General features: G+C 40.3%; 1 protein-coding gene across 4 annotated transcripts in view; it reads right to left on the reverse strand.

Moving 5' to 3' along the window:
* Positions 1 to 305: 305 nt before the first annotated feature.
* The window catches only part of LOC139441583 (glutamate-rich protein 6-like), a 39696-nt gene continuing 12608 nt past the window's right edge, over positions 306 to 27393 (reverse strand). Inside the window, exons 7-18 of one of the 4 annotated variants that reach the window (XM_071222393.1) lie at positions 26865 to 26945; positions 24667 to 25037; positions 21914 to 21943; positions 19637 to 19666; positions 17537 to 17604; positions 16573 to 16671; positions 9968 to 10128; positions 8610 to 8695; positions 7526 to 7678; positions 4883 to 5111; positions 3494 to 3573; positions 306 to 2861 (exon numbers count right to left, since the gene is read on the reverse strand). In XM_071222393.1, coding sequence (XP_071078494.1) covers positions 2666 to 2861; positions 3494 to 3573; positions 4883 to 5111; positions 7526 to 7678; positions 8610 to 8695; positions 9968 to 10128; positions 16573 to 16671; positions 17537 to 17604; positions 19637 to 19666; positions 21914 to 21943; positions 24667 to 25037; positions 26865 to 26945 — 1584 coding nt within the window. In that variant the 3' untranslated portion in view covers positions 306 to 2665. The remainder of the gene's footprint in view (positions 2862 to 3493; positions 3574 to 4882; positions 5112 to 7525; positions 7679 to 8609; positions 8696 to 9967; positions 10129 to 16572; positions 16672 to 17536; positions 17605 to 19636; positions 19667 to 21913; positions 21944 to 24666; positions 25038 to 26864; positions 26946 to 27393) is intronic. The other 3 variants (XM_071222395.1, XM_071222394.1, XM_071222396.1) reach the window with 3 other exon arrangements.

Genomic DNA, 27393 nt, shown 5'->3' on the forward strand with positions numbered 1-27393 from the left:
ACAGTATAGCCGATTGGAACTCTCATAAACAACAAACAAACATGACACAGTCACACAGGGTGATGTCTTGGCATAAAACAATGTCAATGAAGGAGGTATTCAGTTTGGTTTATTTACAAGAATAAGGTATCGGCACAAACCCTCACATCAGCAGCAGGTACACATGTGGATCACAGAATGATCCTAGGCTACAGCATGATACAGGTTTTTAAAAATGCAGCGCATGGTTCTGATCTAAATCATGTAATTAACAAACAATTCACCATTTTAGATAGGTGAGAAAAAACAATCCTGGATTTTATTACAAGTAATGATAAATTGCCTTCTGCCAAAAAACAAATTAAATTGCATGATTATGTGTGACCCAAAAATACATATACGGTATTCGACTTAATAAGCGCCCCGCTCTAATAAGCACCAACAGCGATATTTGTTAAAATATTGGCTAGTAAACGTATTACGACGAATACAGTATGCTATATAATACTTGTTGTATAATACAGACAGCACCTGCCCCTAGGAAATATCAAGTGTTAGTAAGACATAATATAACCATACCTGTACAAAAAAGTTATTTTTATTTACTAATAATCAAAAATTTGTTAATAGACAGAGTGAGTGAGTCTGTTTATTTGATACAATATATTAGGAATAAAAACAATGTGTATTATGCTCGCCAAAGGCTATCGTAATACAATATATATTCCTAATATATGATATATAACAGATCGAAACACAGGAGGGGCATAATCTCCTTATCATATAAAGTCATTCTTAAAATAATGGACGTTTAAGAAGTTATCCCAGCTCTAGAAACCGCGCATGAATACAATTTTTGAGTTAACCACCTAATTTATATATGGCACCAAATGACTTGCAGTTATGTTTGTCGACATATTTCGACGACAAATTGGGAAATTCATCATATTGGGAATGTTTGTGAATCACGTTTGGTGAATGGAGCTTCGAGTTCCTGCTGGGGCGTTCGGGTAGCCTAGTGGTTAAAACATTCGCTCATCACGCCACAGACCTGGATTCGATTCCCGACATGGGTACAATGTGTGAAGCCCATTTCTGGTGTTCCCCGTCGTGATATTGCTGGAATGTTGCTAAAAGCGGCGTAAAACAATACTCACTCACTCTAGTTCCTACTGGGCAACCTCATTTGCATGTTCATCGGATCAAATTACAAAATTTATCAGATTTGTTTATGTCATTGATAACTGAAGCCTATATATGATAAATTCACTTATGGGTATCAACTGGTGCTAATTTCATTATTGTATATGGTTGGCGCCAATATTGAATATGTCAAGAAATACTGGTATTCATTTGAATCGTGACGATCATCATCCTTTAAAAATTGTCAGCATCCTGCTACTGTATAACTGTTTCCACAAGCACTACTTCCAATCCCCCATACTACACAATACATACTATACAAGCAATGGCATGTATTTACACTGTACAAGACAACATATTGCATTCTAATGAACAGATTGTTGTGACTGGTGGTGGCAAGGTGAACTAATACTTTGATATTATTATTATTATTATTATTTGCAGGTTTATTTACAGAATCATTACACTGATAAAAGTAAAGACAATACGCGTTAGAAAAATCATGGCAGCGGAACCTGAATAAATTAAACAGGGATTTGTGAGCAAAGAGAAATGGCAGACACGGGAATTATGGAAGTTCATAACTTCATAAACGCAGGTCGATGTAGGCACTGTAGGGAGTAAGTAAGACACCAGAAGTACACGCCACTATAAGTACATAGTGGTCATTCACCATTTATCATCCAAAACTGGCTCCCACAGGAGATATTGCTTGGATTAGATCAAGCGATATCTACACTGTAGTTATCGCTGCAATGAAATTACATCACAATGCTTTGCAGACCATTGTGACATCACTGGTTACCATGACGTCACAATCAAATGACATCACTAATGGCTCTGCTACTGAGGCTGTTAGCAGTACTTTTTACACTGAAGACACTGCTAATTACTGTCTACAAATTGAAAAAGTTGGAAGAATGATGTTGGATGATAAATAAAATCTCACCTCGGCAAGCCTCGTAATTTTTCCACTTTTATCAACTCGTGTTGATATATTTGATATCAAAAGACACGAGGGTGAGTTTCTCTATTTATCAAAAAAGTGAAGTAAAGAATATGCTTGAGATCTGAGTAAATGTTCTTGAATACATTTGTTAATTAACTGAAACTGATTAAATCTTTCAGATGCTCCAGTCCCAGGTGGTATTCCGGTACTCAGTTGGAACAACGTTGTCGGGATGGTTTACTTTGATATCTGTTTTTGAGACCTGACAGAAATATCAAATGTGCATCGTATCCCAGAATAAATATGAAATATGAGACAGATTCTTATACATACAAGTAATTCATAAAATTCAGGTCATATTCCACAACACAATATTAACTACCATTACAGTAAATGTTATATATTTTTGTACATGTAAATGTTTTTCAAAAGGAGAGAAAGGGAGAAACATTAATTTTAACAATATTGAGGCGTTTAACACAAAATATCTCCTCAATAAATTACAAGGTTTATCACATTGACTTTGACAAACAGCTTCTGACAAACTTGGTTCCTAAAGCACATGGTGAAGAGTACAGGGAATTTGTCGTTGAGTTAGTTGACAGTTACAACCGGAAGTGTTCGCTTCCCTTGCGCCGACTTTCTGCCAGACAGCCTGGTGGCAGACTTCTCTTGCCGCAGTTTCTCTGTGCGCTGTAGTTTGGACGTCAGGTGGATCGGTGGTAGGATCTTGTCGAGTTTCGGTGACTTGGGGAACTTGAGGAGGTTGGACACTTTGTCAAGTATTGATCTACGAGGAAAGTGGGAGAGGGAGTGAGGTCAAAAGGTCATCACAAGTGAAGTCACCATGGACAAGGTCAAAAGGTCATGAGTGAGGTCAATAGGTCATGATGGCTATCAAAGTCAACAATGTGTTGGGGTTGAGGCCATCATGAAAGTGGCAGTCGGAATGTCATTTCTAATCATGCATACTCGAAAATGTTAAAATGGGGTATTCCGAACGATAGTTACTGGCTTAATGACTGAATCTATACAATCTAGATCATATATTTGCCATTCAAGAACGCTCTTTTGTTCAGGTTTCAAATTTTTAATCGAGAATTTGTCAAAATATGTTTTGAAGTGTAGTCGCCAATTTGAAATTAGTGCCGTAAAGCACGAGAATGCTGCCTTCTGATTGGCTAATGTCGACTTCTTGTCAGTAATTCCATTGGTCGGTCAGAGTTTGCCAAAGGTTGGTCTGACGTGACCCGTAATGGGATGTCCTCAGATCTTGGTTTAGCGGCAGTGAGCACCACGATCTGATTTTAATGAGATTGAGATACAATTGATTTTATGGGAAAAGGCTCACTCCATTATCATTGGAAGAGGTGGATGCCTGCTTTCAATAGATTCCTATACAGTAACATGTCAGCTACTTACTCAACATAAGCTTTGCGCTCATCCAGGAACAGCATGGCCTCATCAATCTCTTTGGGCGGAATGTTCTCTGGCGCCACCAGCTGCAGCAACGCAAACATGATGTTATTATCCACAAAAGATTTTAAAAACTGTTTCATAGCAGCAAGCAGGAGCTGAATTTATTGACTATTCTCTCTACAAATGTGTTCTTTGCTACAGTCCCCTATGACAGAGCTGAGATACAACGACGTTCTGCAGCATTACTATGCGCTGTTGGCTACAACTGGTCCCCCACATCTAGTTCTTCAAGAGGCAAGGGAGATAACTGACTATAAAAGTCCAGTTTCCACCCTTGCTGAACTAGCCTGGTATTATGGAGTTACATTTTGCCTGGACGAACGAGTCTATGCATAGTCCAATCAAAATCATGTAACAAACTAGACATCCGAGGCGTAAACAACATGAATTTCAATGTGCAGATTTCGGTCGACTGCAGCATTTGCAAAGCATGTGTACCGTCAACTGGCTGTCGACAGATATTTTGCAATTCTTTTCATGTTTTAATCAAGGTGTTCAAATGATTTGATGCACTTTGTGGGGTAAGACCCGTTTTATTACAATATAGATCTTTATTATCAATCAGACCATCTTGACTAGGCGCAGCCATTTTGTTAGAAGCAAATGATATGAGAGGTGGAATCTGATTGGTCAATAGGAGGAACATAGAACGGACAAAACTAACAGCCAGTGGAAATGCCAGCCCAGTTTGGCAAGGTTGCAAGCAGAACTTTTTTAGTCATTTTATCATCTTCCCGAGGCAAGAGAGTTAACTGACTTTAACTGACCCTTGCCGAACTAGGCTGGAATTACTGGGCTCGATTGTAGCACCACAAGTGGCTATTACAAGTTATGTCCCTTCTAAGCCTCTCCTATGGACCAATCAGATTCCACTTCACGTGTCGCTTGTGTTTGCTTCACACAAAATGGCAGCGCCATGTCAGGACGATCTGATCGATAATCAAGATCTATATTGTGATATAACTGGTCTTACATTGCGAAATGCATCAAATCATGTGAGCACCTTGATTAAAAACATGAAAAGATTTGGAAAATATCTGCTGACAACAATTTGGCAGTGCACATGCTTTGCAAATTCTGTAATCGACCGAAATCTGCACGACAGTTTCCGAACCGGATTTCGATTTCAGTGCGCGATTTTGATTGGACTATGCATAGACTCATTAGCCAAGCCAAAATGTAACTCCATAATACCAGCCTAGTTCGGCAAGGGTGGAAACTGGACTTTTAAAGTCAGCTAACTTTCTTGCCTCGGGAAGATGGTCTTTTATTTGCCTCTGTAAGATGGTTCCCCAGAGCTGCAGTACTGTTAGTACTTTACGTCAGTGTTACCTTAAGACGCGAGCCGACATTGAACCTGCAGCTCCTCTTCCTGGCCGTGAGGGTGAGGGCGATGCTGTCCTGGTTCATCACACGGATGCCGATGTAGCGGTTCAGGCCGAAGCAGATTGGCTGGAATGGCGGGGCGTGGACGTGAGTCTCCTGGTCCTTCCACGTCCACTTCCTCCTCCGGCCCCCATGAACGTCCAGCTCGATGCCTCCCAGCTGGTCAAAGTACAACCTGGGAACAGTTTCATGGTCAGGAGCCAATGTTTGAAGGAAGAATCAGCTGATTCTTAAACATGAATTGTTTGTTTGTTTGCTGTTTAACGCTGCACTCGTTAATATTCAAGCTATATGACGGCGGTCTGTAAATAATCAAGTCTGGACCAGACAATCCAGTGAATGACATCATGAGGATTGACCTACGCAATCGGGAGATGATGATATGCATTAACATTAGTCGCCTCTTACAACAAGCATGGGTTGACGAAGACTTATTCTACCCCAGATCTTCACTGTCCACCAACCAACAATAGCTGTCTGACTACTAACTCGTGGCTAGTAAATGTTTGGTTGGGCTAAATATTCTGAAATATTCCATGCTCAACTAGCTACTGAAATTTTTTAGTGGAATTTAGTTGATCAAAATACAAAAAGTTCTCATGTATCTGTAGAACAATGTCATCATTGTAACCTTATCGAAGGAGTTTGTGAGATCATAGTTACTACATTTCATAAGATATGACTCATAAATTCTGGTCAGTAACTTCTAGATTAGTTAGCCCACCTGGCCAGCAATATTTTGAGACTATTTCACAAACTGATCGGGTGGTCAGGCTTGGTGACTTGGTTTGTTGACAGTGTGGGATGGAGCTCCCAACTAAACAACTGGTTCATCAGGTCCAGACTAAACACCGTACAGGTCACTATCATAGTGAACAGTGCTGAAACAACAAAGCAACAACATCCTCTTCCTCTCTTTATGAATATGTTGTTTTTTTTGTTTGACCCCACAGGCAATATTCCAGCTACATGATGGCAGTCTGTAAATCAAGTCTGGATCACACAATCCAGTGATTGACATCATGAGCTTCAATCTAGTTGGGATTCAATGACATGCATCAACCAAGTCAGCGAGCCTGACCACCCGATCACGTTAGTCGCCTCTTACGACAAGCATATTATGAACATGACTGTCAAGAATGTCATTGATTGTAATGTCATGATAACCCGTGGAAACCTGTTTGGAGAATTCACTTACACAATCTTGGGAAGATGCCTAAATGTGAAACTGGGGTGGATCTGTAAAACCTCAATTTTTTGTTTTGTGATAGGAAATAAAAGGAGTATAATAAGTACTATAATCTAGCAATGTTTTAAGATGTTGCAGTTTGAAGACTCTATAAAGTCTTCAGTTTCCATGTTTGGGCAAACTGACACAGATTTAATACATTTCACTGAATTGAAATTTGCTCAAGGATAGCAATGAATTGATTTAAAGGCATTTTTTTAGAAGTTGACAAATAACAAAGTAGACAAAAGTTTATGGATAACAACTTGCTTGGCAACGGCATAAGCATCAACACCGAAACCCCTATTGCAGTATTACAAAGAAGCTGTTATCCAAAGGTTTCTCTATTATTTGGTCAGCAATGTTACAGTTAAATTCTACCATGAATTTGGAATTAACTCGATTCTGATTGGTCAATCAGAGGCTATTAAATCACAATAAACCCCCTCTGATTGAAACAGCTGGTTTCACGGCCGCATCACTGCGCGTTCGGTTCCAAATTCAATTTAGCGCAGTTAAATCTACAGGTAACCTAGCTCTACATTGAAAACACAGTATGTTTATCCCCTAATTGTTGCCTGTTCATATATGAGCCAGATAAACAAGTGGCTGATAATCAGGGCGGTTCCACAAAGCGATATGATGCCCCTGAGTACCCCTGGTAATGTATGAGAGTTATGATCGTCTTTGTGCTACAATCGCTTTGTGTGCATCAGTGATGTGCGAGCAACAGCCAATCTGGTTCAGGAACACGACACACACCTACATCAATGGCACAGCAGTGGGATAGAGGCTATCATGGGAGTGGTTTGGAATGATAAATATCCTGTATGAGGAATACACATTGTGCTTAGCAAGCCATCAAATCCGTCTCAGAAAGTAGTGGATAATTTTGTCACGGACTTTACAAACAATAAGAAAGATTGTTCCCTGACAACCATGGTGATCAGAAGAAGTGTTTGTTAGCCACACTCAGCAATATTCCAGCTGTAAATGATCGAGTCTGCACCAGACAATCCAGTGAATAACACAGCGAGCATCGATCCACGACATTGGGATACGATGACATGCGTCAACTAAGTCAGTGAGCCTGACCACCCGATCCCGTTAGTCACCTCTTATAACAAGCACAGTTGTCTTTTATTGCAAGCATTGGTTGCTGAACACCAGACACGGATCTTCAGAAAATACTGGATAATTTTGTCTCAGATTTTACAACCAATAAAACAATTGTTCCATCGACAACTAGATTTCTAGGAGTGATGGCAAGATATGGTTCCCTGTCCCTAACAAAATGTTTGGGATCTTGCTCTGTCATGGAGTCCTTAGTAGGTCAACATATTCATTATTCTTCCACTTACCTGACTATTCCGTTGTTATGGTAACAGGATCCATACCCACTGGGTTCAAACACAGCCTTGACCGTGCTGCTGGGTGAGTCGTCATGCACCACGTAGATGTACTGACCAAGGCTCACACAGCTGATGAGGATGGCGATCTGACCGTTAGGGTAGCTGGTCATTGGTCAAGGAGGTCAGCAGATAACCAAGTAAATACAATTGACAACAGAGTGTTTGGGTTTTGTTAAGTGCAGATTTGAACAGCATTTCAGTTAAATGTGAGCTGGAAGCGGTATGAAATCTTGAAGGGATGAAGATTTTATGAACGTGGAAGAAAAAACACAGGAAAATTAAATTTGACAAACAAGAGTTATCCCCCTTCCCCGAAAAAAAATAATTGATTGCCAGACATGTTGGATGATCTGAGAAAATGTGCTGTGAAAAACGTAAATGTTCAGCTCCTATCACAGAAAAAAATGCATATTTTCTAAACAAAGACCCAGACCCCACAAGAATATTTAGTGTTAAGTCCCTTAGAATATAGTCTGGAAGGTAATTTAAGGTACCGACGTTTACTACAATATCTGAAAAACTATCGGACCTACTCCAGTCAAAGTTGGTATGAGATTATTAAACAGTCATCCATAACGGTGTTACCGTTGGGCGTCACAACGTGCGTGATTCCCATGCACCCTTTCGAGTTAAGTTGATTGGTTCAACTGTGTCATATGGCCCTGTGATGCAGGGGTAGCATTATGCAGATGGCTGTTACAATGAATGCTCGTTCCACCCGTGACGAACAGGTCTGGTTGTTGATGAAATATAGTGATAGCTAAATAGACAGATTTTTTATTCATGCATTGATTGTCTTTAAATGTAATATCCAGTTATGTATGACTGTTTAATAATCTCATACCAACTTTGACTGGAGTAGGTCCGATAGTTTTCCAGATATTGAAGTAAACGTCGGTACCTTAAATTACCTTCCAGACTATACTGTGTTTATTACATTCTATTAAACCAAGAATCTTGGACTTAAGCCATATTTCAAACTGTGATGTGTCAGGGTGTGAGCTGTTACACAGAGGAATCTCTGGAAGGATACAACACATTGCCGGATCCATCAGGGAATACTGTTAGGAATTTCTTTCCATCCTCATAAAACTTCTGTATCAATGGACGTTCTCGAAACTGAAACACAATCATTCAGTTTTTAATAATAGTCACGATAAACATATCTGTATATCGTCTGTATCCATCCCATAAGTACATTGTACACAACCCAAGCTGCCTCGCTAGAAGCTGCTGTGTGGCCATTACTGTTTCATCCCACTTGATACCCATCTGCTGCTGGTTAACATACGGTAAACAACAGTAAAGAATTAATCTTTAAGGACTGTAATAAAAAGCACTGTCTTTTATCAAGGGCAATATTTTCACGTTTTTCACATTCAAACTAGGACACCAATAAGTTACACATATCCTTCTTCAGACTGCTTGTTGACAAACTGTTCAGAACGTGAAGTTACCAAGTCTTATGTTGTTTGTTGTTTAGCGCTGCCCTCAGCAATATTTCAGCTATATGATGGCAGTCTGTAAATAATCCAGTCTGGATCAGACAATCTTGTGATTGATATAATCCACGCAATTGGGATATGATGACATGCATCCACCAAGTCAGCGAGCCTGACCACCCGATCCCGTTAGTCGCCTCTTACAGCAAGCATAAGTTGCTGAAGACCTATTCTACTCCGGATCTTCACGGGCAACCAAGTCTTATGTAAACAGAAAGGTTTACTTGAATGTTTCCTTTATTTCCATGTTGGCAGAACTGTAAATCTATCCAATAAAATATAAACCAACTGGGATAGTCAGCAGTTATATCAAGTCAGTCCACCACCTACCCTCCCTGTCCCCATCATTGACCACCACATACCCTCCCTGTCCCCATCATAGACCACCACCTACCCTCCCTGTCCCCATCATGGCCACCACCTACCCTCCCTGTCCCCATCATAGACCACCACCTACCCTCCCTGTCCCCATCATGGCCACCACCTACCCTCCCTGTCCCCATCATAGACCACCACCTACCCTCCCTGTCCCCATCATGGCCACCACCTACCCTCCCTGTCCCCATCATAGACCACCACCTACCCTCCATGTCCCCATCATAGACCACCACCTGCCCTCCCTGTCCCCATCATAGACCACCACCTGCCCTCCCTGTCCCCATCATAGACCACCACCTACCCTCCATGTCCCCATCATCGACCACCACCTACCCTCCCTGTCCCCATCATAGACCATCACCTGACCTCCCTGTCCCCATCATGGCCACCACCTACCCTCCCTGTCCCTATCATGGCTGGGTTTAACCAGGTCAGTCTACCACCTACCCTCCCTGTCCCCATCATGGACCACCACCTACCCTCCCTGTCCCCATCATAGACCACCACCTACCCTCCCTGTCCCCATCATGGCTGGGTTTAATGGTTCAGGCATGAAGACATCTATATCCTCGTCCTCTTTGTTGAGTGGGCTCGGCGGCCGCAACGTCCAGCCCTCCTCCAGACATCGCTGTGATGACAACTGGTAGTTGATTGTCTTCATCTGACGGGCAACTGCATCAAACATCAAACAACTTTCTAAACTTTCAAGCAATCATTTGAGCCACACCCTAATATTAAAGGTATTTTACCTGCAAATAAAACATCTAAAATAATATATTATGTAAACATTGTAACGAATCTTATGCCAAAGATTAAGACACAAAAAACATTAAATTCTCCTCATATTTTGGTCATTTTGTATTAAATTAGAAAATCATACAAAATTGCAGAGGTTAATAATTAGACTAAAGACAATTATTTTAAGAATAACTCATGCCCCAAAAATATGTCTTTCTTGGTAAACTCTCCGTTTCATCAACAGTTTCCTAGAATTATCCCATCCAATAAATTAAGCCACCTTGAGGCTAAGGGAATTAATATTACTGGAGTGTGGATCAACTTGATCATACACAGGTTTGATCCGAGACAACATACTCCTTGTAAGACAACTTTCATTGACACACGACAAACATGTTAGTGACAACTTGCCCTCCCACACACAACAAACCATCACTGTACCCAAACTAGACAAACATGAAATGAAAATATTTTGAGTGAGTGAGTGAGTATGTTTTACGCCGCTTTTAGCAATATTCCAGCAATATCACAACGGGGGACACCAGAAATGGGCTTCATACATTGTACCCATGTCGGGAATCAAACACGGGTCTTCGGCGTAAAATATTTTGAAATCATTGTCGATTCAATTATCTTTTAATACATAATCCATAGAATCTCTCCATTTTCAGAAACTGAAGAAATCTAGACTTGTTAAAACACTGAGATTAAGATATTTTTGTTTCAGGTCAGTGAGAGGGGTTACATCATAATATCTGCTACAAAATAAACATAACACTCCTCAAGACTTGATGGTTGCTTGTACTGACTATATGGAGGGGGTGGGAGAAGGGATGGGTGAGAGCAGGATGGGGTTTATCTGAGGGTGGAGAAGATCATGTGACATGTCATGTGACCATCGCATGTCATGTGACTGACCCATGGTATTACAGGTAAATGATTTCACAATGATGAACAGTCTAACTGCAAGGACTTATCGGAATATTTGTATAGATCTAGGTCTATTGTGGTGCTTTGAGCACATACTTAGCGTATGGAATTTAGAGCATTACAAATACATTTTCTTTTATTATTACCGTATTCAACATAATAAGCTTCCCGCTCTAATAAGCACCCCCGGTGATAGTTGCTTATATATTGGCTTGTGAACAATCCCGATAAGCACTCGTTCTCCATATGATAATCTGTGTCATGAACTAGACAGGAAAGTGTTATAGATATCAATTTACCAGTCTTGTCAATTGTGAAATCATTGCTGTAATTGGGGGGTGTCTATGTACAAACAATACAATATATTTTTCTGGGGTCGGTTGGTCACTGAGTATATATATATATATATATGTATATATATGCACAACATGATGATCATATATCAGAAGGATCAAAAGCAGGGCCACCCATGGTCAAAATCATATCATGACAAAACATCTAATTTTTTATTCTATTCTTCTCAAACAGATTTTATATCACCAGAACTTGAGTACCTATCTTGGTTAGACATGGCATTGTAATAAGGACTGTGGTATTAAAAGGCTCTCTCCCAAAATTTAGAAGAGGGAGGTATTCATTCACTAGTTTCTTAAACCTTTTTATTTCATCGGTTGATGAGATTAATATGTGCCAAGAGAAAATACTGATGTCATATTTTCTAAAAAGTAAAACACATTGTAATTACAAAATAAAATAATAAACATGATCCATGACCTCACTTTGGGACAAACTGAAAGAACAAACAATCAATTTGTTGAGTTTTATAAATGACATGTGGTTATCAATAATATCATATGGGTGGGGAATAGGTGAAAACGTAGCTGAGTACTGCTCCGCTTAAACAGCGCGATACCTACTGGTCGCTGATATGTAGCCACAACTACTCCCCAACAATGTCTTATGGAGTAGAATGCCTGGGACCCGTTCCACAAAGCGATCTTAGCGCTACGACTGTTGTAAGTTTGTGTTAAAAAATAGGAGTTACGACCGATTTAGCGCTAAGATCGCTTTGAGGAACGGGGCCCAGGTTCATAACTTTTGACAAGAATACATTTTTAACCAAATTCTTGGAACCCCCCCCCACAATGGTTTGTGTCCTACGGGTTATAACAAACTCTGTGCTGTTCATTAGTGCACACTTTGACCGAGCTGGTGAGCGTGAAACCTGTTGCTGTGATGATTCCTAGCTATATAATGGTGACCAGGAGAGGCCGGACAGTAAATTGGAGCAGTACGGAACAATTCGGCAGCTGGGGAGGATAATGACATCCTCGGTTATCCGGTATACCATATCTCCATTCTATTTTGATATACACCCTGGACCCAAAATATGGTTGATTTATTATTGTTTAATGCCGCACTCGGCAATATTTCAGCTATATGACAAATAATCAAGTCTGGTCCAGACAACCCAGTGATTGATATCATGAACATCGATCCACACATTTGGGATACAATAACATGCAATCAACCAAATCACCGAGCCTGACCACTCGATCAATTTACTCGACCCTTTGGACCAGAATAGGATCCTGGGGACTTACATTCTTACCCAGAACCCCGGGGTTCAAATGAAGCTATAGCTATTGGTCATGAGTGTGCGCAGGGTATATCCCAATAGAATGAAAGGTGACTATGCTTGTCGTAAAAGGCGACTAACAGGATCGGCTGGTCAGGCTCGCTGACTTGGTTGATGCATGTCATCGTATCCCAATTGTGTGGATCGATGCTCATGATATTAATCACTGGATTGTCTGGTCCAGACTCGATTATTTACAGACCGCCGTCATATGGCTGGAATATTGCTGAGTGCGGCGTTAAACAACAGACCAACCCAATAGAATGGAGACCCCTGGACTGGAGAGGATGGGATTATAAGGGAAAGCATTGGTCCACAGTCACCCTGTCATACTCCTGGTACCCCACACCTTCAGGTATACAAGTATATACCCCACACCTGCAGGTATACAAGTATATACCCCACACCTTCAGGTATACAAGTATATACCCCACACCTGCAGGTATACAAGTATATACCCCACACCTGCAGGTATACAAGTATGTACCCCACATCTGCAGGTATACAAGTATATACCCCACACCTGCAGGTATACAAGTATATACCCCACACCTGCAGGTATACAAGTATGTACCCCACATCTGCAGGTATACAAGTATATACCCCACACCTGCAGGTATACAAGTATATACCCCACACCTGCAGGTATACAAGTATATACCCCACATCTGCAGGTATACAAGTATATACCCCACACCTGCAGGTATACAAGTATATACCCTACACAAGGGCTTCACTTACCAAAACACAATACATGTGACCAACCATGATATAAGCGACCTTATGGGTGAAAAATCACATTTTGACTTTTCATTATATTTTAAAATTACATTATCTTCAGAACACAAAAATCCAATTCACAAGATTGAATTCATATTTTTTACAGAGATACATGACATCACACATCTACATGACAATGTCTACATGACGTCAGAACACAATTGTATCCTAGAACCCATAAGTTGCCTTTTCTCCTGGTAGTCACATATCTTTATTAGTAAAATCACCAATATGATGCACTTCACACATATCAGACCAACATTCCATCACATCCCTTAAAGAAATAATCAGTCTTAACCATTTCTAAACCCAACCAACCACACTGAATGAAAACTAACTGACTAAACACTAATGAAATAGATTTTTCAATAAATTAATTATGGATAAACATGACAAAATGAAACGAATGAATGAAAACAGATGCTGAAATGAACTAAATGACACTTTTGAAAATGAATGTAAATGGTCAATTTACATAAACATATTCCCCATACAAATTAACTGACGACGTCATCCCCCAGGTAAAGTCAGAGCTCCAGATACCTTTTTGAGCAATTGAGTTTTTACTAGAAGGTTTCTATTTTAATATTGGGTTATTACATTTTCCAACCAATATTTTTTCACTCATCTATTCATCACTCTATTGTGTTTTTCCCAAAATGAACGAACATTTTGAGATTTAAAAAATAAATAAATAATGTTTTAGATGTATATAAGGGTTTTAACTATAGGCTTGACTTGGAAAGTAAATTAGCTAGGAAAGAAAATAATTGTGTTTTGGAAATTAGCTCCATTGTACGCATGCTGAAAAAGCTTCATTGATTATATACGCATGCATTTTTTATACATTTGAGTTTCTCGTATAATGCATTTCTCTACGCAAGTTAATTGAAAGTAATTGGGTTTTGAATATTTTGGGGGTATTTTACTCATACCGTATTTGACGTAATAAGCGCCCAGGGCGCTCTCCAAATTAGAAATAGGGGGCTCTTATTAGAATATTATTTTGGTGGAAAAAACAGAGTTGAAAGATAAATTTTGTGGTTTATGCTGACAGCCTGAAATGTTTATGTACGACAGATATATTTTTCTAGAATTTCATTGCCCATAATTAAGGGTGCATATAACACACGAATGCGTATTATACGCGAATAAATAAGTCTTGTGTACATTGATCAATCGGAAGGGGTGCTAATTGGGATTGTTCACTAGCCAATATGTTAGCAATTATCGCCGTGGCCGCTTATTAGAGCGGGGCGCTTATTACGTCGAATACGGTATACGCAGCTTATCTGTAGCTCTGATTAAGGCTCCCCTTGTTAATACAATCTGCAGGGTTTAATGATAGAAGCAACACGGGTATATAGAGGGGTGATATATGTCCCGGACACTAGCCAACCTTCATTAGGGAGCAACCCTGAAGATCTGTTCGAGGTAGCTGTCAAAAACACAATAGATAACAGGCTGATTGTAAAATGTCTCCCAGTGGCTTTTACTTCATGTATTCAGCAAGCGGCATAATGGACACTTACCTTACACTGGGGACACAATATGCAGTTGGGTGTTTAATAATTATACTTATAGCTAAAATGGATAGAATTATCGTTAAACCGCCTGCAGGTTATCAGAAATGAGCGGGCCACTGTAACATGATAATGCCCTCATACTGCTTGACGGGCCATTATCACGCCCGTTGTCAGGTGACGTCATATTGATGTTTAATAGTGACGTCATCTGGCATGATCTGGTTTGTTCTGTGACGTTTCCATATTTGTAAAAGTGTGTCAGTGACATTCATTGTGTGTTGATGGCAGGAAACATTTCAAAACCGATATTGTTGTTTATTTCTTTATATAACAAATTCTATCCATTTTAGCTATAACGGTAACGCTATTTTTCAGGGCATTATCATTTGCAGAAGTCCTCGGTCTTTTCAACTGCCCTCTTTTGACGGGCAGTTAACGGAAGACCTCAGATTTCTGCATATGATAATGCCCTGAAAAATAGCGTTACCCTTATAATATGTCACTGAGTTTGATACAAACCTTATGAAGCATATATTATCAAGATAAATACACCTATGTGTAAAAATATATATTTGGACCGGATTAATTAATACAAATTCAAACACTGATACCCTGTATGAGAACACTTAGACACAAATGTAAAAACATGGTTGAATGAGATGTTCTAAATTTAATTCCAAAACAATACTGATAAACACAAACATCTAAACAAAATGAAACCAAATTTTGGAATATGCTACAACAAAACGATGGCAGGCTGTATCCAGGTGCTGTATATGGCTCCATTCTGCGCGGCCCCTTTGTAAGGGGAGATAACCCTTGTCCATTGGAATCTCGTACAAGAGAATCAAGTCTGCAGTGATTTGGGTGATATGGTTGTTGATGTTTTAAACGTCCACTCTCAGACTAAATGTTATTCATTAATTCACACAACTGCACAACGTGAGGAGAAACACGGTTAGTGTGAAAACCTTATGCTTCTCGAAATATTCAATAACTAGCAAATTCAAATGTTCTTTACCGTTTCTTAAAAACCATGTCACATATAGCACTATAACCCACACTAATATATATAAAAAAGACAATTGTCATATAAAAAAAATACCCTCATCCTTGTCATACAAACAAAATACCTACACCCTTGTCATATAAACGATAAAAAAACACACATAAAGAAGACAGCCCTCACTTATCATCCAATTTAAAACAACAAAACAAACATATCATATAAACAAAATACCCCTAACAAACAAACAAAAACCTTTCCTTAAAAAAAACACTTCACCTGTCATATTAACAAAATACAACAAAATACACTTATCATGTTAACAAAATACCCCAAACTTGTCATTTAAACCAAACAACCTACGCTTATCATGTTAACAAAACACCCCCAACATTTGTCATGTCAAGAAAATAACCCCCCACTGTCAGAAACAAACAAAATAACCCCAACATTGGTGAAGTGAACAAATGCATGCAGACAACCACACTGTCACCTACCACCATCTTTATAGGACATTCCTTGCGCAGGTAAAATGTTAGCTTTGATAGCCGCAACCTGTGTGGTCCGCGCGGAGTGCCCCCCTGTGACCCCTGATGCTGGAGTGAAGGAAACAGGGATAGAGAGAAAGTAAAGGAATCAGAAAAGGAAGAATAAACTAAACTGTGAACATGTCAGATGGAGACTACAGGTAAGGCTTTCACAACACTTGGTTCACAGGAATTTCCACAAAAGAATCCGTAAACCATGCATGAGAATAATAGCCTCAACACACTACATGGACAGTTTGTTCTTTGTTACTAAAGGAACCAAGGTGTAACAAACTGACTGTGATATATAATGATAAGCCAAGAAACCCATCAGTCTGATTCCCCCCTAATGGACAACCACTGTTTGAAGTGTCTATATGTTATTGAATGGACATGACCATCTTCAAAGAAGAAGTTTGGCCGTATAATGATCCATTTGGCTCACCGGAACTGTCAGATATTTAAGTCCTGAAACTAATTAGACACATTCAAAAGATTCACAGGAAGACTTTTTATTTCTTTACACTTACTAGTTTTGGACTTTTGACTTGAAAAAATACAAAAAATACATCAGTATTGCTAAAGGTGTAAAATTAAAAGTGAAATATACTCAGGAAGAACTTAAAGACCTTCTTCATGGCTTGGTATACATAAGGTTGCTAGTCCAAGGCAAGTAAGTTAAGAAAGGTCAGGACTAGTGATATTTCCTTGCAGACTCCCACTCTTACCATTAGACAGACAGCAACACAGCAGATCATTTTTATGGACAAGTGAATATTAATATATATTTCTAACCCTGTCCTCTAGGAATCTGGAATATAAAGAAGTGCTTGTTGCATCTGGAAGAGGAACTAGACTATATCTAGCTAGCAGTACCATACAATGGGAAGTAGGAGCTGTATAATGCTGTACAAGATACTCTATAGACACTCACAGCTGTAGAAGTTCTGCTGTAGGCCACTGGCCTCCTGTTGTCTTCGCTGAAGTTCTCTCTCTCGCATCCTGAAATACATCACAGACAGTATCACAGCTGAACGCTGACAAAGCATCAATAATCATGTTTGTCTGTTTGTTTGTTGTTAAATGCCACACTCAGCAAAATTCCAGCTATATGAGGGCAGTCTGTTAATAATAGAGTCTGACCACCCGATCCCGTTAGTCGCCTCTCACAACAAGCATAGTCGCCTTTTATGGCAAGCATGGGTTGCTGAAGACCTATTCTACCCCGGATCTTCACGGGTCTCATCAACATCAAATCTTGCCTGACCTTTCCCAACAAGTGTCAGCTAAAATAAATCAGGGTGGCTCATGTTCTTTCAAGAATTGTTTTAATAATAACTTGCCTGTAATTATGCACCCCCCCAGTGGGAGAAGAAAATAACTTGGGTCATTGAGATGCTCATTTATTATGTCAAGTGAACACCTCAACAATCCCAATGAAAGAAAAATTCAAACAATGATCCCCTGTAAAGCTGCATGCTCTGTCAAATTGGGCCTTGGACATTAAGTGTGTTCATTAATGTCCATGTGTTTGTCAAATCTAGTTTCAAATGAACAATGTCATAAGGTTGATAATTAAATATTGTTTCTAATTTTAACAGTGCCATGGTGATTTCAGCTGTGTCTATTTGGCACACTGATACAAGAAGGTTTGAACACAAGCAGAAGGTAAAGAAATATTTAGAATGTGAACCTCCCCCACAACTCACTAGACTGAAGATGCAAATTAGAAAAAGACTTCTTCCACCAAACCACACCCAGGTATCTCACCATCACATGAAACACCATCACATGTCTGCTAAAGTTTCAAGTACAAGATGACACACCTACAATCTCAAGATAGCCTCAAATGCCAAAGGCGTCATCAAATGAACATATTCCTGTTGTTCTTAATGACTGAGAATGACATTGGATAATAATAAAATCTCACCCTCATGTCTGTTGATATCAAATAACCAACAATCATCAACGAAATAAGATATCTTCTCGTCAGGCGTCAGAGTTCTGCAACGCTATTTGACTTGTGTTGACATATGTGACATCAAAAGACACTCAGGTGAGATTCACTATTTACATACTTTGAAGGAGAGACGGGAAACATGGATCTTTGACATATTTGAAAATACATAATAATGCATGATTCCATGTAACCATGGTACGGGACAAACGAAATGAACAAATGAAGCAAATGTTGCTGGCATTAGCTACTGAGCTACTCTATAACACAGCCATCAGTACAGGCCATGTCCGAGTGAGCGACTCTGTGTCTCTGCAAGCATCTTTAGTGCTGGCATTAGCTACTGAGCTACTCTATAATACAGACATCAGTACAGGCCATGTCCGTGTGAAGAGCTGTGCGTCTCTGCAAGCATCTGTAGTGCTGGCATTAGCTACTGAGCTACTCTATAATACAGACATCAGTACAGGCCATGTCCGAGTGAAGAGCTGTGTGTCTCTGCAAGCATCTGTAGTGCTGGCATTAGCTACTGAGCTACTCTATAATACAGACATCAGTACAGGCTATGTCCGTGTGAAGAGCTGTGTGTCTCTGCAAGCATCTGTAGTGCTGGCATTAGCTACTGAGCTACTCTATAATACAGACATCAGTACAGGCCATGTCCGAGTGAAGAGCTGTGTGTCTCTGCAAGCATCTGTAGTGCTGGCATTAGCTACTGAGCTACTCTATAACACATCAGTACAGGCCATGTCCGAGATGGCCGCCTGAAAATAATCACATCTGGACCAGACAATCCACTGATGGATATTATGAACGTCCCACACCATGTTGGAGCGATGACATCACAATCACAAAGTCACGGAGTCTGACCACCCAATCCATCTTGTCGGCTTTGACTACTAGAGGTTTCTGGGGAACAGTTCTAACCCAAAATACCAGGAGTGAGTGATTATTGTTTTCCGCCATACAGGGGTCTCAACAATTTGAATGTAATCATGGCAAAACTGAACTACATAATCTAAGCAGCGATAAAACAAAAGAAAAAGAATAAAAAAATATCCTCAAACTGATGATTACCTCCCATGAGCTACAGAATATTTCTTTTTGCTGGAAAAATAAATAACATAGCTTCAATCTTTTACAGCACTGTACAGAAGGACATATAGCATGTGTAGACAGAAAAGTCAGTGTTATCTTAATAGGGTGTTATGTAAGTGAGTGAGTGAGTGAGTTGAGCTTAACGCCGCTTTTAACAGTATTCCAGTTATGTCACGGCGTGTCAGCTTAATGTGGGAGGAAAGCCCGAAGTGATGAAGGTCTCAGACGTTTACCACTTCGGTGAAACCCACGAGCACGGGTATGGTGCTGAAAAACCTAGAAACATAACTTCTAGCAAATGCCATCCGTCAACTTCTAACAAATGCCATCCGTCAACTTCTAGCAAATGCCATCCGTCAACTTCTAACAAATGCCATCCGTCAACTTCTAGCAAATGCCATCCGTCAACTTCTAGCAAATGCCATCCGTCAACTTCTAGCAAATGTCATCCGTCAACTTCTAACAAATGCCATCCGTCAACTTCTAACAAATGCCATCCGTCAACTTCTAACAAATGCCATCCGTCAACTTCTAGCAAATGCCATCCGTCAACTTCTAGCAAATGTCATCCGTCAACTTCTAGCAAATGCCATCCGTCAACTTCTAGCAAATGCCATCCGTCAACTTCTAGCAAATGCCAATCAAACAATTTACTTATAGTCAGTCATTATTAACCCTTTAAATATAGAATCCTTGTCTTCATTATTAACTTATTATTTATTAATTATCATTTATTATTTATTAATTATTGTTTTGTGTGCAGTCAATTTTTAAACATGAACATCAGAAAAGAAAGAAAATGTTCACTAGAGATGTTTCAAATACTATCCAATTCATACTTCCTTAAGGTGAATTAATAAAAGCATAATAGAGGCTCATATACATAAATTGTTTTTAATAGCTATGCTGATAAAATAAACAAAATACCTATAAATATATATGCGCTGCTATTATAAAACCTATCTAATTAACATACAACTATGTACCAATGCACTTGATAATGTTAGTTAGCTTGTTTGTTGTTTAACACTCAACAATATTCCAGCTATATGTCGGGCTGTAAATCGCATTTAGGCCAGAAATTCCAGTGACTGACATCATGAGCATCGATCTACGCAGCTGAGATATGATGACAAGCATCTACCAAGTCTGACAGCCTAACAACCCAATCCTGTGAGTTGCCGGTTACAACAAGCATGGTTGCTGAAGACCTATTCCACCTGGATCTTCACGGGGGAGCCCAGCATGGGGTTCCTGAAGTCCAATTCTAACCCAGATCTCCACGGGGGAGATATGGTATTAACCACACAGGATAACCATCAGAAATGCATGGCATGTTCAATTACTGTATTCAACGTAATAAGCGCCCCACTCTAATAAGCACCCATGGCGACATTTGCTAATATATTGGCTGGTGAACAATCCCAATTAGCACCCCTTCCGATTGATCAATGTACACAAGACTTATTTATTCACGTATAATACGCACTGGTGTGTTATATGCACCCTTAGTTATGGGCAAATAAATTCTGGAAAAATATATCTGTCGTACATAAACATTTCAGGCTGTCAGCATAAACCACAAAATTTATCTTTCAACTCTGTTTTTTCCACCAAAATAATATTCTAATAAGAGCCCCCTATTTCTAATTTTGAGAGCGCCCTGGGCTATTATTACATCAAATACAGTAATAAGGATGCTGTGTTTGTTATTTAATGCTGTTCTCCGCAATATTCCAGCTACAAGCTGGACCACACCATCATGCCACTGGTATTATCAACAATAGGTTACCATGGTTACATTCAAAGTCACGGGGCACAATCAAGTCGTTGAGTCTGACCACTAAATCCATGTTTGTTTGTTGTTTAACACCGCACTCGGCAATATTCCAGCTATATGACGGCGGTCTGTAAATAATCGAGTCTGGGCCAGACAATCCAGTGATTAATATCATGAGCATCGATCCACACAATTGGGATACGATGACATGCATCAACCAAGTCAGCGAGCCTGACCACCCGATCCCGTTAGTCGCCTTTTACGACAAGCATAGTCACCTTTTACGGCAAGCATGGGTTGCTGAAGACCTATTCTACCCCGGAATCTTCACGGGTCAGAAGCAGTAATGCTTTGTTTTTTCTTTTTCAAGGTATAAAGCGATACGAGATATGTTCTTACATCATTGCGACTACATATACCTAGAGGCAAAATAAAATAAAATAAAAATAAAACATCATCCTGAAGCTGATGATTACCTCCCAAGAGGAAAAGAAAATTTCTTTTTGCTGAAAAAGTAAATTATGGAAAAAATAGAAAACATGTATATCATTAACAGTGATTAATGTGTAAAGTTCTGCCAAATATTTGATAATCATGACAATAGCTTTGGGTAGATTCTACACTTAAGTTTTCTGTAAAAGATCTGTAACACACACCCTGATACACACTAAAAATGAAATATACATATTTTTGTTGGCCTAAGTAGGCGCTTAATATAGAAATCTCCTACAGATTAGTCCAGAAGTTGGTGAGGTTTTTTTATTGGAACATAGTGCTAAATACAAAATCTAAATTGTGATAAAATGGATCTTACTTCGCGAAATGCATTAGAGCACGTAAGCACCTTCATTACAAACATGAAAAGATTTGGAAAATATCTTGTATGGTATGCAAATCCTGCAATTGACCGAAATCTTGACAGCAGTTTACGAACTTGATGTCGATTTCATTACACCAATTTGACTGGACTATGCATAGACTCATACGTCAAGCCCAAATATAACTCTGTAATCATTCTATAAATACCAGCCTAGTTCGTCAAGGGTGGAAACTGGACTTTCATAGTCAGTTAACTCCCTTGCCTAGGGAAGATGGGTTTAAGCCTAACGAGAAGTGCTCGAGAAGTCGACCACATCCTCACTTTCCTAACGCATGATGTAGACATAGAAGGGAAACAGTAGTGTCTTGATGCCTTTTGAGAAAGATGAGGGTGAGAGTGAGTGAGTGAGATGGGTTAATGCTGCTTTTAACAGTATTCCACTCATATCATGGCGTGTCAGCTTAATGTGGAAGGAAAGCCCAAAGTGATGCAGGTTTCAGACTTTTACCACTTCGGTGAAACCCACGGGCACGGGTATGGTGCTGACAAACCTAGAAACATAATCGGGGCGAACTGGGATCCGAACCCATGATCATAGGTTTCTGGCGTGTCCAAGGGTCACCTTAGACGATTGGACCACCCCTGCCCCCGATGAAGGTGAGAAAATATTTGTGAGTGTGTGCCAGAATGCTATTGAAGTTGGTTTCTCGATTTCAGTTTTCCCTTTCCCTACTGACTGGGCTCCTGTCTACCTAAATTAGTAGATAGACCGTGGCTGATGTTTCGTTGGCTGTGATTGGAGGATGACACTAAATCTAGCATTCACTGGCTCTCAGAATGAAATGACAAAAAAATACACACAGAAGTAAAGTTTGTTTGTGAAGAAAAATGTTTTCGTCAAAATTAACATCATCAGATCAGTTTGTTGAGAGTCTTATCCAGCGTTCTCGTTTACCGCTATTTACCAGTTTTTTACTGGTAAAATCGGGCTTGAACCGGTAATGCTTGTGACTGCCAGTCCCTGTGGTCTGGCAAATGAGGTATATTTGTTGTTGAACAAAACATCGACGACACAATAAATCATATTTTTCGAATGAGGAAATAGTGCAAGGAAATAACATGTTGCTTTGCTTTGAGGTTAAATGACCTAGTCTTGAACCAAAGTGAAATATTCTGAGAAAAAAAAGAAGAAAATTGTGATTGAACTTTGTGTAAATGAAATATAGATGTAAAAAAGTTATTTCGGAAATGACGTCACTGAATTTGTCAGTCAGGAAAGTACACTGCTTTGTAATTGATGTTGAAAGCATTAAAACAAGGTCATTTTCATACAATTTTCATTTGTTCATAAATGGGACTGAAAAAAATTTAGTGGGACTTGCAATTTTTAGAGTTGTCAGGTCATGGGTACTGGCAATTTCAATAGCCAACGGAAACACTGAGTGAGTGAGTGAGTGAGTGAGTGAGTGAGTGAGTGAGTGAGTGAGTGAGTGAGTGAGTGAGTGAGTGAGTTGGAGTTTAACACCACTTTGAACAGAATTCCAGTTACATCACGGCATGTCAGCTTAATGTGGGAGGAAAGCCTTTCATGTTGAAGTGAATCAGGTCTTAGACGTTTACCACATTTTCCATGAGCATTGTGCTGAAAAACCTAGAGAAGTAATCGGGGCGGACCAGTATTCAAACCACTGATCAAAGGTGTCTGACATGCCCAAGGGAGGCAACTCTGCACAGCCAATTGTGGCGCCTTAGATGACCTAGGGCCACCCGTGCCTGCCGTAAAATTTGTCAACAACAGTGGAACCAGTTTACTCCTGATGAAGACATAACTGCCAATTTTCCTTAATTCCAATTATGAATATGTCACAAATGTTCGACAATATGAATCATCCACAGTACAATAGACACGTGATAACAATCTCAGTTTCTATTTCGACTACAGTGACTTTCGAAAATATGAGTTTCTTGATTGGATGTATGCGCAAAACAATAATGGCCTTTATTTTTACCATGAACAAGGGATATAGTTATATCGATATACAACTACTTGAATGTGACGTTTCTGCGCAGATACTGAGCACTGTTATCAAGCACGTGATCACACCGAAACGTCGAATTCCTTGCAATGAAGAATTTGAATATCCATGTTCATTATGGCAACTTCAAGAACACTCCAGTTGAAACACAAGACTTATTTGTTGCAGACCTTGAAAGGCTAAACAATGACTCTCTTTAAAACCATTCTGTGTGAAAATTTAGTTTAGATGATTCTTTTGTCTGTAGATAGGCATATTATTCATATGATCTTAAGAAAAAATCATATTTATGTATTTTAGTAGTAAATTTGTAACAAATTATGCGATAAAATTTGGGCTAATTGTCAGTTATGAAGGACGGAGAACAGCCTACCTCTGTACTGCTCTCTCCTTCGCGGCCTTCCTGTCATTCTTGTTGCCGAAGTGAGCGTGAGGTTTGATATTGATCAGCTTGTTGGCATTGCTCGTCTCCTGCTCAAGATCCATCGCCGTTGAGGTTGCGAAGTGCACAAATTCCCGGTATTCCTCGCAGCAGTACAGTTCTTGTGGGGGGAGTTGACGCTGGCGTTCCAGCGAGGGGAACGGCTTTATGTCCTGCGCACAGAACTCACACATGCCGCCGAACATGCCATACATGCGTCCATACTCATCCAGGGGGTAGTCGGTGACGTCAACCCCTTCCTTTTCCTTCCGCTTGTCTGGGTCCTCCACTTCTATCTCAGCCAGCTCCGACTCTCGGATGTACTGTGGGTAAAGCAAGTATAAAGATGTATCAATGACGGATGCAAGGTGAGGTGAGGTGAAATTGGGTTTAACGTTGCGTCCAAGATTATTGCACTTATATAGCGACGTGCATGTACATGTCTGTGGGTGTGGCTCCTTGTACTAGTATGGGCTGATGCCGATTTATAGTGCTAGCACACTGAGATACCATGCCGCAGTTTAACATGAATACCCCACTCAGACACAGTATACTGACTCTGAGCCGACCAGTCCATTTTTTAGCCCCTTAATGCCGAGTGCCAGACAGGGTAACAACAGGTACCATCTTTTAACGTCTTTTGGTATGACGCCGCCGGGGTTCGAACCCCGGACCTTCCGCTCGCCAGGCAGACGCTCTACCACTAGACCACAGAGGCGGTCACGTCTTTTGGTATGACGCGGCCGGGAATTGAACCCCAGACCTTCCGCTCTCCGGGCAGACGCTCTACCACTAGACCACAGAGGCGGTCACGTCTTTTGGTATGACGCGGCCGGGAATTGAACCCCAGACCTTCCGCTCTCCGGGCAGACGCTCTACCACTAGACCACAGAGGCGGTCACGTCTTTTGGTATGACGCGGCTGGGGATTGAACCCCAGACCTTCCGCTCTCCGGGCGGACGCTCTACCACTAGACCACGGAGGCGGTCCTGATGCAAGGAGTAGCATGACCATGTGTCAATGTTTGTTTGTTTGTTGTTTAACGCCGCACTCAGTTATATGATGGCCGTCTGTAAATAATGGAGTCTGGACCAGACAGTCCAGTGATTGATATCATGAGCATCAATCTTCACAATTGGGATACGATGACATGCATCAACAAAGTCAGCGAGCCTGACCACCCGATCCTGTTAGTCGCCTCTTACAACAAGCATAGTCGCCTTTTAAGGCAAGCATGGATCGCTGAAGACCTTTTCTAACCCGGATCTTCACTCGTTGGATGTGTTAGTGAGTGAGGTAAGTGATTCATCATTCATAAGGTCTACACCATTAAAAATTTGTTCGGATCAAATTTTTTTGGATTCATTCAAAGTGAAATAAAATATACTATTAAACATCAATAATTCATCTTGATACAGAGGAACAATCATACAAAATTATTTTGGAAGTTTTACCTTCATGAATCAGTGATTGAACATGAATATTTTTAATGATATCTAACACATTCTCTACACACAAAGCACAAAGGGTTAGTTCAGCTTGCTAAAGGATGTGAAGAACTCAATTAGATCTATGCAAATACGAAGCAAGTGGAAGCGCTAAAAACAAATTGAGAGAGACTGATGCCATGACAACAAGGCAGACATTGGAAGCGAATTCAGCTATCAGTCAGGAAGACTTTGGGTGAAAACAAAAGACAGTAACCATGGCAACAAGACGAAGACGAATTCAGGCAAGAAGAATTCAGGCAAAGTGCAACACATGGTAACCATGGTAACAGCCAGAAGCCAGGAAGTGTGCGAGGAAAGGGAAAGAGGTGTAACCATGGTAACAAGGTAACAATTAGAGGCAAAGTCGGCCGGAAGGCAGGAATTCCGCTGAAAGTGAAAACAACAAGGAAAGAGCGTCAGCATAGATCGTGCACAGGATGCAGAAAACACAGGTGACAGAGAACTCCGGAGACAGAGAACTCCGGAGACAGAGAACACAGGTGAACGCTAAATAAAACAGATAAAAAGAGCAGAATGAGTGTGAGCCGTGATGCAGGACTGAAAAGTCATCTGATGTTACTGAGGTGTTGTTATGAGCAGAGAAAGCTGCGGAGGGTGGTCGAGGTGGAGATGTCACGGAGTCTCCATCACCAGGGTTACCTGCAGGATCTGAGGTGGACCAATACTGGGCAGAAAGCTACGGTCATCTGGGTCTTTCCTGTTGGAGTCCTCGTCGGAACTCTTCGTTGAACCAAAACAAGCATCAATTATTTCAACAGTCAATAAAACAACAGGTTCAACACGAGGGGCGGATAAGGGACACAGATCATCGATAGTCTAATGTGATATCAAGGATAACCTGGGATATCCTGGGATAACAGGTTATCAATTTTTTATTGTTTGTTTATTTTTTAACACGTACTCAGTGATATTCCAGGTATATATGACAGCGGTCTGTAAATAATCGTGTCTAGATCAGACAATCCAGTGATTGAAGTCATGCACATCGATTCATGCAATTGCGATACATGTAAATGATGGAGTCTGGACCAGACAGTCCAGCGATTGATATCATGAGCATCAATCTTCACAATTGGGATACGATGACATGCATCAACCAAGTCAGCGAGACTGACCACCCGATCCTGTTAGTCGCCTCTTACGACAAGCATGGGTTTGTTATCGATGT

Source organism: Haliotis cracherodii, unplaced genomic scaffold, assembly GCF_022045235.1.
Source record: "Haliotis cracherodii isolate W230 unplaced genomic scaffold, xgHalCrac1.p SCAF_41, whole genome shotgun sequence".
Taxonomy (NCBI): Eukaryota; Metazoa; Mollusca; class Gastropoda; order Lepetellida; family Haliotidae; genus Haliotis; species Haliotis cracherodii.